We start from the raw sequence: 14,412 nt of genomic DNA, 5'->3' as shown, positions 1-14,412 counted from the left end.
TGAGAAAGATGGGGGAGAGAGGGGGTGGGGGGGAGAAGGAAGAAAGGAACTTCACTGAGCTGCTCTGTGCCAGATGTTGTGCCATCCATTTCCAAATACTTCATTTAATTTGATAGTAATCCTACAAGGTAGGTATTTCCTCCATTTTAGAACCCCTCCCATAAGCCTATTTCCTTTTCCTTTTCTTTAAAAAAGTATGTGTTTATTCATTTACTTATTTATGTTTCTTTCTGTGAATACTTGAGTCTAACTATATGCCTCCCTTTCTTTGGCTACCACCTGTTTTTCTGACCACAGTTTCTTTCCTCCCAGAGCCCATGATGAAACAGAACACAGTGGCAGTACAACTTCTTTAATTACTTTCTCTGAAACACTTTTAAAAAATGGTGAGCTAGACTTCTTAAACATGGTATCTCCTGCATGTACAATTTCCTTTGAAGGGACTGTCCTACATCCAGAGACTAATAAGAGGGCAGCGACAGTCATGACCTGTCCTCTGTGAACTCACTCCTACTCCACCTCGGCCACAGGACACAACACTGGATCTGTGGGAGACCAATACGAAGTCTGGCTCCTAGCCAATGAAGCCACTTGGAATAAAGAGTTTTGCCTAAATAGAAACAAAGTGGGTCAGTCAAATCCTTTTTTAATTAAGTGAAACTATTTTTCAAAAAGGAAAGAAAGAAAAATTCAGGCACTTAGCAGTGGGGGGATCAGGGGGTGGGGGCTGAAGCCCAAAATATTCACAAAGGTTAAGAGGAAGAGCAGGGGAATTGAGATGCTACAAGAAAGTCAGCGTATCAATACAAAATTTAGAGTAGGCACACACTACGTTGAGGAAGAAAGTTGTTCTCAGAGGAAAAGCAAGATAATACAAAAAGGCAGATGCAAAAAGAGCAGAGGAGTAACAGCAGAACAGTAGTAGGAAAGCACAGTAAAGGATTCACAAACTAAAGCTTCTAAGATACTCAGAACTGTTTTGAATCAGTACTTGTCTCCATAAGACTTAGGTATATTACAGCACCTATTTTTAGATTCCTTGGGTCCCTGCTTCCCTTAATACTACAGAGAGGAATGAAATAATTGTCTCTTCCTTGAGATAGCCTAAGTCTACATTCTTTGCAATCAATAGAGCCTGAGTAAATCAAAATGTTTTAGCTGTCTTTTCACTGCTAATAATAATAAGGAACAGACTGAGCACACGGAGTTCTAGTTCCAGTTTTGCCACTAACTAGCTACATCATGAGCTTCAAAGTCTATATTTATAAAATGATGGCAGTGAATTTTTATTTATTTATTTTTAATTTAAAATTTCCTTTTACTGTTAGCATTCTTTGATTACTTGGGCTATACGAAAGTCACTACTTTTTTAATTTAGCTTTCATTGAATGAAAAACAAAGGCATATTTATGAGTCAATTTGGACTAAGAAGTGGAAGAAGAATTTAAGTAAGATTGATGTATATATCAGAGAAAAAACAAGATTCAGGCACATGATATAAAATAAAGATAGAGATTCTGCGATGTGTAGAATGGAAGAGAGTGGGTCAGGTTGGAGCCTGGTTGGAGCCTTTCATAGCATAGTGAAAGATAATTATAAATCAGATTTGAGTGGTGGAATAAGAGATGGTATATAAGCTCCTTAGAGAGTTCTTTATATGTTATTCAATGTGGTATCTTCAGTGCCTAAAACAGTACCTACCTCATAGAAAGTGCCCATTAATTAATTAATGACGAGACTTGGATGAATGAATGAACTGATCAAAAGACTTCAATGGATTTGAGAGTTACTTGAGTAGAAAATAGATTCTAATTTTTTTTAGATTTATTTATTCATTTTAGAGAGACAGAGAAAGAGACAGAGAGGGTATATAGGTAAGAGCAGAGAGAGAATCTCAAGCAGACTCCCTGCGGGGCACAGAACTTGATGCAGAACTCAGTTGCATGACCCTGAGATCATGACCTGAGCTCAAATCAAGAATTGGACACTTAACTAACTAAGCTATGTAGGTGCCCTCAAAATAGATTCTAAGTATCTAATATCACATCTCAATTCTCTTAATGTTAAAATGAAAGATAAGTAAGTAGGATTAAAAAATGTCTTCGCTACTTTAATGTGATATTATTGTATCTATAATATACGGGAGTTAGAACCGCTATTGTAGAAAGGTCTCCATTTATTCCCTATATCTGTGACTATACTCCGTATTTATTTTCTACTTAAACACTAGTCTGTAAAGTTTTTAAATAAGTTTCCTGGGATTAAGTTCCTGGGAAAAATGTCTACATTTAAATTTTGGCAGAGCTCCAATCCAGGGATCTAATATTTTATTTTTAAAAGTTAGTTTATAGTATAGCCTTTTGAATATATTTGAGTCACTGTTTTCTATATTCACATAGGAAGAACAAAAAAAGTCCAGTAAATGACAACACACAATTTTTCTCAGATGAATACATTGAAAAAAAAATTGATGTGAACACATTCCTCAAGGAATGTCAATAGGAAAATTTACAAACTGTTTTAAAACAGATTAAAGACTCATTATAGGGATACCTGGGTGGCTTACTGGTTGAGCATCTGCCTTTGGCTTGGGGCATGATTCCAGTTTAGGGATAGAGTCCCAAATCAGGATCCCTGTGAGGAGCCTATTTCTCCCTCTGCCTATGTCTCTGCCTCTCTCTGTGTCTCTCATGAATAAATAAATAAAATCTTTAAAAAAAAAAAAAGACTCATTACAATAAATTATAGAATTGTCTAAATATTTTTTGTGATGGGAAATTGCATTACCAAGAACTCCAATAACAAATGGGGCTCAGAATCTAATCTTAACACAGAGGCTTTAATTTTAATACTTATTTCAACAAAAATTTCACCTTTAACAAATATATGTTATCAATAGGTAACCGCATGACCAAAAAGAAAAAAAGAAAGAGTGAAAGAGATACAGTAGAATTGAAATCAGAAATGTTAAGAGATGGGAAGGAAACAAATTTCAAGTATATACCTGAACTTTGCCCAAGCAATTTAAATTTTGGATGCATAAATAAAATGTTAATCCATAAGGAAGATAGTAGTACCATTTATATACAGGCCATCCTTACTTGACATGGTACTACAGGACCACAGAACAGACTGTCCAAGCTGAAACCATGCAAAGCAATATTAATAATGGGAAAAATTACAAATGTTTTGTGACTTTTAAAAATTGTTGTCAAATGTTAAAAATTCTGTCAGTTACAATTGTGTAGGGAAATGAAAAAAATGTTAAACTAATATTTAGAGTCAATGTAATTCAAAACATTAAAAACATTGAGAAAGTGTCATTTCTTAGAAAAAAAATCATAAAGAGTAGTTTGAATAGGTTGGCCTTGTATAAATTACCATACTGAGCAAGCATATTTTCTATACTTTGGCAAATTGTCACACTCCTTTCCAAGTCTGGATCAACTTTGAACATTTTATCCTTTGTACGTTCAATGTCATGAACTAGTTCCAAAAGTTCTTCTACTGTTAAGTTTTTTTGCTGGTATTACCTCCTTGGGACATCTCTGTCAAATTCATCACAACCCTTTCCTCATTTATGTCAAAAAGTTCATCTTTACTATGTTCCTCTGGCTGTATCAACTAGAGTCTCTCAAATGGCAGCCATGTCCCAGTATCAGCTATTTCTTCTATAATTCCATTTATGTTCAATTTTAATTTTAAGTCCTATGTTATCTCAGGATAGGAAGGGAGTAATCTATTTTGCTGTACCCTCATCTTTCCTGATCAATTACATCTTTTGATTATCCATTGTGTAAAAGATCTCATAGGTTTATCACTGAGAGACAAATAAGCAACATACTACACACTTTGCTACTTACGTATGAACTAACAGATATGCAGTGAACAATCACCACCTGACTGAATGATATGATGTGGCTGGTCATTGATCTGGATGCATATCTGTTATTTATGTAGTTTTTGTAGTTTATGTTGTTTTGTAGGCAGAAGAGACAGTAGCAAAGTTTGTACTTATGTAATTAATCACAACTGTGGAAATGAAATTTGAATCATGTTGCTGGGAGACTGTTGCTATTTAATTAAACATAAGTAACTGAAATCTGTGTATGTGGGAACGATGTAAAGTGAGGAATGCCTGTATAGAGAGAGAGTGAGAGAAAAAAATTCTCAATGACCTTATAATAAATCTCTATGTTGTCAATTTTATAAATTAATGGTTTTCTCCTTTTAGCAGTATTTTTCCCTCACTAGATGGAAAAGACTTATATTTACTCAGATATAGATTTTTCCTACATATGAGAAAGTATCCCCTGTGGTATAAGACAGCTTCTGTATTGTCACCCTACCTTTCTATCTTGGACTTCCTCCTATAGACTTTAGATTACAGAAAAGTAGAAGGATTCCTCTCTAGAACCCACAAAAATGCCAAAGAAACTGGAGAACACATGATTTGCCTGTGGTACTCCCTTCCTTAAAACCTTCCAGTAGTTCTCTATTACCCGATAAATTAATAGATATGAGTGATACATGATACAAGTTCCTTTATACATGAACTTCTGAATAATACCCTTCAAGCTTTATCTCCTTATCTTTATCTTCCTACCTCAGACTTCATAACCCCAGGCACCAGGAACTGCCTCTTGCCTGTGAGCCTTTCTTTACACTGACATTTGTGTGTTAGCATACTCAAGTCTACTAATTACAGTATCATCAGGATAACTGCTGCTCTTCCTCAAGATGCAGTTCAGATGTTGCCTTCTTCCCTGTTCCCCAAAACACTCTCCCACTTCCTGCCCCCAGAAGTTTAGATGACCCTCAACTATGTCCTATAATAACTTTTGCATATCTTCATTTTTGCCCTTGCTATAGTGTAATCCACTTTTGTAATTTACATTAGTGTGCTTTCTTTTTTAGACACTTAACTACTTGAAGAGAGGAACTACACCTTATTACGTAACACGTTTCCTGAATGAATTGCAAGGCAAAAAACAATTGTGACTAAAACAACTATAGCCTTCCAGAGTTAGCGACAGATTTTTATCTCCAAAAGGAAACTCCTCTTTTGTTTGAGGCAATTTCCCTGCACCTTTTGCTTCTGTCTTGTCTCCAGAAGCTGAGGCAAAGGTGGACTAACCTTGTATATAAGCATGTGAAAAGTAACATCACTGAGAGATCAATAAACAGGTTAACCAGGTCTACTCAGCCTAATTTGGAATGAAGTACTGAAAGGAGGACCCAGGGAAAACAAGACAGGAAAGAAGGGGCACTGATTTGAAAAGCAGACACTAAGGAAAAAGAGGCCCACTAGGACTGGGTGAAAGGACACAGTCAATTTAACTTAAGAGCAGCAATCATCAGTCACTCACTAAGAATGCATGCCACACACTAGGCTGAGATACCACAGCGTAAAATATAGTCCTTTGCACGTAGGAACTCCCGACTCACTCATATATTTCTCTTTAGCCATTGCTACTTCACTGTTTTCCGAAAGTGATATTAAATTTCATTTATCTGTAGTGTAACAGCATTAGTTTGCAGATTAGGTAATTCCAACTTTCTAATGAAAAACTTGTCAAACACTACAGGATGCATAGCAATAATGCCTTGAGGAATACAAAGACCTAAAACCATGTTTGGCCAAAATAACCAGAAGAAACTAGCAAAATTGAGAAACAGTGATAAAATAACTGTGGGGGAAAAAAAAAAAAGAATCCTTTAGAAAAAAAATCAGAATGAGATGAAAATAAATAACTAAGAGAATGTAAGCACTTCTTGGGGGAAGGCTATATATTTCCTTAAGTCCTAAGAACAAGAAGTTTAAGTTTCTAAAAAAACAAATAAATAGAAGGCAGATCCTCGATAAATGGAGAACTGGAAGGGACTCAAATTACAGGATGAATGCCACACAAACCTCTCTATTCTACTCACCTCCCCTTCTTGAGAGATACTTCCCTCATGCACACAACAGACTTGTCCCAACCTTTGTCCTAAACTACTTGCTATGACCTACTGACCTACTAACTTCTTCTAATCAGCACTTGGTTTTTACTTTGGTCCCATCAACAGTCCTTCTCCACTAGTTCTCATGGAGAAAAAAAGTATGATAAACTAAATTCTCAAAATGGTGCTAGATGACAGATAACACTTTTTCTGAAGACACAGAATTTTTTTTTTTTAATTTCTGGAACCTGAAATACTTTTAGCCAAATAAATTTTCTCCTCAATGTTAAAATGTCAATCACAAAAGCTAGACAGAGGAAAATATCTTTGGACACAGGAAAATTTTCAAAGTCCCGCAAATTATACCACTCTGGCAACCCCTGGTTTGTCTGTGGGAGTTCAGTACTGCATGGCCTTGCTCTCTGTGTCCCTTACCATTAGTGGGAACAGAGGATTGCAGAGGAGAAGGCAACAGTGATGACAACACAGCCCCTATGCAGCAACATCTGTATTAGACTTTCACTACTAGGCTTGGACTGGATACCAACCCAATGGAAAGTGTAGCTTTCCAGATTTTTACCAGGATAGTGGGCAAGTGAGAAAATAATCTATAGAGATAACTCTGTAAAACAGTAGAATTTTCCCTAATTCTCTCTTCAGTCACAGATCTTTTTGGCAATCCTGATTTTTTATTATTGTTCTCATGGACATTCAGTATTGTAGTTCCTTGGTATTGTCCTTGCTTTAAATAGATTATGAAGAACTGTATAGTTGTGAGTAACTAATAAACCCCAGTGCATTCCCCTTAATACTTTCACTGCTTTTTTCCTTTCCAACTTTATAAAGATATTTACTGTGTACCACATATGTAATGGAGATTTTTTAAAATATTTTAAATAATTCCATTAAAACAGAATATGAATTCAATTGACTGTAAATTATTGCTATAACCATAGTAGTTAGTATTTTTGATATTCAGAAAAATGCTGCCATACATTATGCATAAAAACCTGTATTAAAATGTATGCATGATATTTCACAATTGCTGTGAGTTATATGCCTATATGCTAAGATGTGCTTAACTGCTCCCATCTGGCTTTTATCCTCTTGATCTGAGAAAAACTGCTCCAATTGAAATCACTGTTAATGTTCTTACAATTTTAAATAGCAGATTTCCAATTTTAATATAGCAACTGATTGGCTATATTAAAAAACAATTTAAAAATCCATCTGGAGTCCAAGCTCAGAATTATGACTCTTGTCCTCCATCCAACACAGCATGCACTCTGGATCCAACTTATCTGCCTTTGGCACAAATTAGACACTTAGTGGGAAGTAAAAATACACTTTAGTTCCTAAGAAAATAAAAGTACATGAAGGTGGCTAAATTGAGGCAATGCACCAGCCAATCTAGGGAAACACAGTGCTTGTTAAGATGTTAATACTGGTTTTTAAAAAGGCGGGGGGGGGGGGGGGGGGGGGGGGGCGGGGGGCAGGAGACAGATAAAAAAAGAGGAAGAGAAAGAAGCAAACTGAAAAATCTATTGAAGGGTGAAAAAAAACATTGCTACTGATATATTTGCTTCATTATTTCTCTCAATATTACTTCTAGTTTTCAGAAAGCTTTTAACATCAACCTTCTGTTTATCTCAACAGTTTTCATGAGCTGTCAGTGTTTTCCACATGACTTTCTTGCAGCCATTTTCAAGATTACTTGAGTATGGCTTATATTAAAAGAATTTTAATATTTCCAGATAGTTCCAACAAAAAGGAATAATGAAGTCATTATTATCTGTCATCCAAAACTATATCTGTTCCCTTGGCTTTCATGAAAAACAAAATTTTACTTCCTCTTACATACATGCCTAGGACAGTAAGAAGACTAAAATACATATCTAACAAACACTGGCTTAACTAATTAATTAATGAGGAAGCAATATTTGAAGTTATTAAGAACAGTCATATGTCAAACAGGCCTGAATTTGAGTCCTAACTCAGCCAATTAATAAATGTGTTGCCTTGGGTAAGAGATTTAACCCTCTTATAACTCAATTAACTTATTTATGATATACTAAACATATTGTTTGTCTCAATGAGGTTTTTTTTAATATTTTATTTATTTATTTATTTATTTATTTATTTATTTATTTATTTATTTAAGAGAGAGCATGAGTGGACATGAGTTAGGGGGAGGAGTAGAAAGAGAGGCAGAAAATCACAGCAGACTCCACACTAAGAGAGGAGCCTGACATAGCACTCAATCTCACAACCCTGAGACTATGACTTGGGTTGAAACCAAGAGTTGAACCTTCAACCGAATGAGCCTCCCTGGTGCCCCACAATAAGTTGTTTTTAAAATGAAAAGACACAAGGCTCATCAAAGCAATTGGAATATTGCACATAATAAAATAGCTACTATTAATATTAGTATAATAGGTATAATGATACTTCACAAAATAGTATAATATATAAAAAAGATGTAATAAATTTCATATTAATCAAAACCCAAGTACCTTGTTCATCTCTCATAATATGCAAAGAATAGTTAAAAACACAGTGGATTCAGTAGCAGTAAGTTTCATCTCTAGATCCTGCCATAATTTTGAGTGACCATAAGCAATTATCTTAACTTCTCTGGGCTTATGTTACAAAGTGAATTACTGAAGTTCTTGTCTTGACCTTAAGAATTCACCTAGCACACTGGGGATCCCTGGGTGCCTCAGCGGTTTAGCACTGCCTTCAGCCAGGGCATGATCCTGGAGTCCCAGGATGGAGTCCCACATCGGGCTCCCTGCATGGAGCCTGCTTCTCCCTCTGCCTGTGCCTCTGCCTCTCTCTCTCTCCCTCTCTCTCTCTCTCTTTCTGTGTCTCTCATGAATGAATAAATAAAATCTTAAAAAAAAAAAATTCACCTAGCACTAACACTATGGATAGAACTGCAAGGATGAAAGAAACAGGAGTCCCAGGTAACAGCTAATATGAGCCATTATTTATTCTAGGTTCTCCTAATGTGGATCCTGTTTGCAAGGAAGTAACCCAGAGTGACTCAAGTGGTTCAAAACATGAAACAAAATTAGTAAATTCCATAAGAACAGCTCATTATTTACCTGAGCATTTTACTCAATAATTGGTCTTGCCCTTTCCCCTTCTATACAAACCACAGTAACAGTCTATCAAGTATATTTTGAATGTACTTCTATGGTATATTCATATTAAAATGACACATGCACATAGTGGGATAGAAATTTGTCCCAAGCCTGCTAGGTGGAGAATTAGTTTAGGTTTAGACTGAGTCTTTATATCCTTTTCCTAGCAATAGTCATTTTTTAAAAATCTGTACATAGTTTCTGTTAATAGCCATACTCTATTCAACAAGAGGAAAAATTCTCAGAAACACTACAAAATCATTTTAAATGTTTAAACACTGTTCTAAACTAACTACAATCAAATCATAGTAAACCATCAATGCTTCATTTATCAGAAAGTAATTTTGTTTCTAAATACTAAACTTTCAACTATACTTCTAAACTAAACTAAACTTTCTCTCTAGAGAAAATTGAGCTACAGTTGCTAATTGATCACTGGCTTCTCTATGATCAAAAAAAAAAAGGCAGATTTTAGAAGTTCAAAAAATCATATAAGAGGAAAAGGAGTCTGTGAAAGATAATCTATAATGCAGTTTGTTTAAAAGAATGCCGTATTTCACTTTACTAGACTTACACAGACCAAAAAGAATTATTAATCTTAAGATCTTAAAATACTGATAAGGCAAGACATATATACACAGGTCTTTGGAAGCTAACACCTTCTGCTTTATTTTTTTTTTTTAAGATTTTATTTGTTTATTCATGACAGACACAGAGAGAAAGAGAGAGAGGCAGAGACACAGGCAGAGGGAGAAGCAGGCTCCATGCAGGGAGCCTGATGCGGGACTCGATCCAGATCACGCCCCAAACCAAAGGCAGGCACCAAACTGCTGAGCCACCCAGGCTGCCCCACCTTCTGCTTTAAATAAGCAAAATTTCAAAGTTAAAATGATAATCTGCTCTAATGGTTAAAATTAGCTTTTTTAAACTTATCTCTATAGGTATTTCTTTATATACTCCTTTATACAATAACCGCTCAAACTACTAAGTTCCCTTTTCTGGATTGCTAATTTCATGAGCCACAGGCATCATTTAACTTCAGAAAGTAATGATTAGTTTTTCTGTCATATGTAGTATCATTCTTTAGGATAAAATAACTGTATATATGTAATATCAAACAAAATAATTAAGATAATTTCCATGAGATTGTCTCTGATGCTATTCCTCAGTATAGTTCTTCAGAGATATACTTAGTGGTCAGAGGTATACTAAGTAGCATTAATCAAACAGATTTATGACTAGTAATCAAGACCAATTCTGTTAGCAATGATCACTCTGCAGTTTCCTATCTCCATGGAAGAAACTAACAACCTCAAGAAGTGATAAGATTATAAGCACTCTCTAGGATGAAGATTAGTCTGAAGGCCATAAAAATAATGGCAGTATAAAAAAAATAATAATGGTAGTATATTCATGGAGAAAAAACACTCCATGAAAATAAAATTTTTTTCATAATTTTAAAATTCAGCCCTTTAGCAAGAGTTATGAAGAAAAGCAAACAAGTTCATGTTTCCAAAACCAGAAAAAGAGCTGATGGCTAACAGCTATTAGGGCTTGTTATTTGTCTGACACTGTATTCCATTCCATGGATTCTCTCATTTTTTCTTCCCCAAAACTCCCTATGAAGTGGGTAGTATTAGCTTCACATTTTACAAATGAGGCAACTGGAAGGTAGAGAGGTTAAGCATCCTACCCAAAGTCACTGGGACCTAGAAAATGGCAGGTGGGATTTGAACCAAGTAACCAAAGCCTAAGTACCATTTCCAATCTCCCAAGAGGAAAGGAATATGACACACTAAGACATCAACACAGTTCACTCCTCTATGTATTTAGACAATCACATCAGGTCAAATACTACCCCTTCAACAATTTGGGGCCCTTAATACTTTGAAAGATATTTTGTATCCTCCTTTTCCCCTGTAGAAAGTCAACAACTCAGTGTTTAGGGGAAAAAAACAGAATCGATGGAAGAGAAACAGGAAACTACACAATATATTTTATATAAAAATAATTCTAGCAGGTATGTTAATATTTCTTTTTACCTCAGAAAAAGCCTAGTCATATACTTACCACCACTGTTTTTTATCAGTTATCCCCAATTCTCACTTCTATCCTACTCTTCAGGCCTCATATTCATATATATCATGGCAGAGATTATTACTTCCTAAGAAAATAAGAATCTTTAAAAAAAAGCCAAAAGTATTATCTACAACCAGATATATTTCACTTTACAAATAAAAATTAAAAAGTGACTTTAGAGTTTCAGAAGTAGGTTACAGCCCTAATATTTTTTAAAAAGGAGAAAGAGGAGGAAGGGGAAAACATTCTATCAGTGACTTTGCCTTCTTTCTCCACATAAATTTTGTTCCCATCATTAACTGAAGGGATTTATTTTTCATAAGGCACTGCCTATTGTGGGCACCACTTTCCTGGATTAGGACAGCATCCTAATTCCTTTCGCTGAGAAAAGGATTTTAAAACACTGACTTTGGGCACAACTTCAAAATGAGATTTTAAGAGTTCAAGAGCTTCCAGACACAGATGACATCCAATTATGTGAAAATAAAACTACCTCTTACCTTATCACCTTGCATACCAGGGGGTCCCATTAATCCAGAAAGGCCTTGATTGCCCTAAGAACAAAAGAAACAGAACTTTAATGTTATGCAAGGGAAGTGAAAATTAAAATTCCCTTGCTGCAGGATTTCACCTTGGACATCAAAATCTTACTGCATTTATATCTGATCTTTGAAATCTGTTCCCAGTTCCACCTCATTTCTGAGTCCTTTTGAGACTTTTTCTGAGGCTCCTGGCATTTCTGCCTTCCCATGCTGAATCGCACTGTACTTCCCTACCTCCATGTCCTTGCTTCTTTTTTTATGGACGTTCTTTTCTCTAGGAATGTCTTTACCCCTTGAATTCCTGATGTTCCAAGGTTCGCTGTGTTTTAAAAATCTAAAGTTTACTTAAAATTTCTACAAGTACTTTGTGCAGCAGCTGGGGAGAGCTTGGGCTGCTTCCTGGCAGGACTCCCACAGGCTCCCATGAGGAACCTCAGGAGACAGGGCTGTGGGGAGCAGAGCTGGGTTCATGTGGCACACCAGAGAAAGGGGACAGCTCTGCTTCGGGGCTGCACTGGTACTGGCCACTGTACCACTGGGGAGTAAATGCTGAGAAAATGTTTTGGGAGGATGTGTGTTTGTAGCCTGCAGATGGGATTTCACCTGTTAGGGCCATCTTTCCTCCTGACCTCGCACCCCTCTTGCCTCCACAAGCTTTGATGACAGCCTGTGAGCCCATTTGGGGGTAGGAGAGAGAAAATATACTCATGCAAGGGGAGAGAGTGGCTGATACAAATGACAGTGAGAGACACAGATGAGGCTGTGTGAATTGACAAGGAGAAAACATCAACAAGGAACAGGAAGATAATCTTGAGGCTCCACTTTGCTCCAAGCAGTTTTTCTTTACTTCCCTTCCTCTCCCTCTTTCTGTTGCAACAAAGATATTGTGCATCAAGAAACAACGTTGTGAAACAAAAAAGGGTACTTAGATAATAATCCTAAATAAACTAAGTGACTGTGTTGTGTTTAATATTTAGTGCACTGGGTACTTTAATATGTCATCAAATTAAACAATCAGAATAGGAAGGATTGTTTCTGATGATTATCAGTTGAATACCTTTCCATCTGTACTAATTTCATTTTAATACTTCTTGACATCTTATTAACATAGCTTTAATTTGTGATGGGTTGACCAGTTTATACAGATAATTTTTTTTTTTTACATTTATGATTCTGATAGAGGGAAAAGAAAGCTGCACTAGGAAACAGGCTATTGGAGGCTGCTGGGTGGGTCACTTGGTTTTCCCTTCCAAGTTCCTCCACCTGAAAAATGAGATAATATTTCACTTGTCCTATAGGAAAGGAAAAAGGAAAAGCACTATTTAAAAGCAACCTTTGTGTGCCACTGAGATCCCAAAAGGGCTTACACACTTAAATATACTCTATGAGAGATGTTCTTTAGTGGATGTTCCATGCTGAAGGACTAGCTCCTGCACTTCTTTTGTTTCATCACTGACCATATATTTATTGTCAAAATCGCTAAGTGATTAAAAATAAACACAACTATTCTCCAATCCCCTCTACTCATCAATATAATGTTCATATTTTATTTGTATTCACAATGTATGTGTATAAAGGATCCTGCCTCTTCAGTGTACTTGAATCCAATTTAATATAAATATAACATGTAAGAAATGTTTTTAAATTTTACCATTTTAGAAATACATCTCTCAATTTTAAAAGTTGGATTTCACTTAAAACTCAATGGCAACATATTATTAAATCCTGTGTCTTACTACATTACTCCTATACAGCATTAACCACAATTAGTATATGAGCAACTCAAAAAATCAAAAAAGACTGACATACTTCCAAGCCTCAATTCCAATGCTGAGCCATCCTATATTTTATAGAGATACTGTACACATACTGAACCACCCTGTATTTTGTACAAGGAAGCCACAAGTAAAGATAAAACCAAGCATTTGATATAAATGTAAATGCTTAATTTGGAGGGTGGGGGTTATTTAAAGCAGTCACCAAAACAGAATCGACCTCTAACTTCTAAATTTTAAGTAAGAAGTCAAATGTCCTATATTTAGATATTTTAAAAGATGGCATTTTGTTTCTCAGATTGCAGGATATTTTTCCTTGCAATAACTAAGGGACCAATGAAAATATGTTTCTAATAATAAATTTCCATTCTCTTTCTAAATTATTTATATTCAGTGAACTCAGTTCCATCATAGGAATAAAATTCTCAAGATTCAAGATTAAAAATTTTTTGAGGCTTTACTTGTTGGTATAATACCTGCAAAGTTCAATAGTACAGTGTGGGTTTTTTGTTCATTTGTTTTAAGTTTACAAGAGTTCCTATAAGCCAGTTAAAGAATGAGATTTCAATCCAGGAACCACCAAAATTATTCAGGTATTTTAAAAGTTAGTGAATGTATACCATACAAACAAAAACATCCTATAATTGTATCACATTCATTAAATATTCGTCTAAATAGAGCTTCCCAGATGTGTTCCTAAAGACTCCATTTGTATTCATCCTCACTAGAAAACGGTATCTTCCTCCCAACAAAGATTTTGCTGCTAGCTTTACTTTAAAATGTCAGTTTCTTTTTACCTGAATGTGTATGTTTGACAGTATTATGATAAAATGAAATGCATACTAGGTAAAAGTCAAATATATCATTAACCCAGCCACTTACTATCCATGAGTCATTTAAATTCTATGAATTCTGTTTTCTTAACTG

General features: G+C 35.5%; 1 protein-coding gene across 7 annotated transcripts in view; it reads right to left on the bottom strand.

The window, feature by feature from the left end:
- COL24A1 (collagen type XXIV alpha 1 chain) overlaps positions 1-14,412 on the bottom strand; it is a 388,183-nt gene that overhangs the window by 317,258 nt on the left and 56,513 nt on the right. For all 7 annotated transcript variants that reach the window (XR_005987020.1, XM_041750763.1, XM_041750767.1 and 4 more), the window contains one exon: positions 11,669-11,722. Coding sequence is in view for 6 of the 7 variants with exons in the window: in XM_041750763.1 (XP_041606697.1) it covers positions 11,669-11,722 (54 nt within the window). In the remaining variant the exon portion in view is untranslated. The remainder of the gene's footprint in view (positions 1-11,668; positions 11,723-14,412) is intronic.

Source organism: Vulpes lagopus, chromosome 3 (genome assembly GCF_018345385.1).
Source record: "Vulpes lagopus strain Blue_001 chromosome 3, ASM1834538v1, whole genome shotgun sequence".
NCBI lineage: Eukaryota > Metazoa > Chordata > Mammalia > Carnivora > Canidae > Vulpes > Vulpes lagopus.
This window is presented reverse-complemented; position numbering and strand designations above follow the sequence as displayed.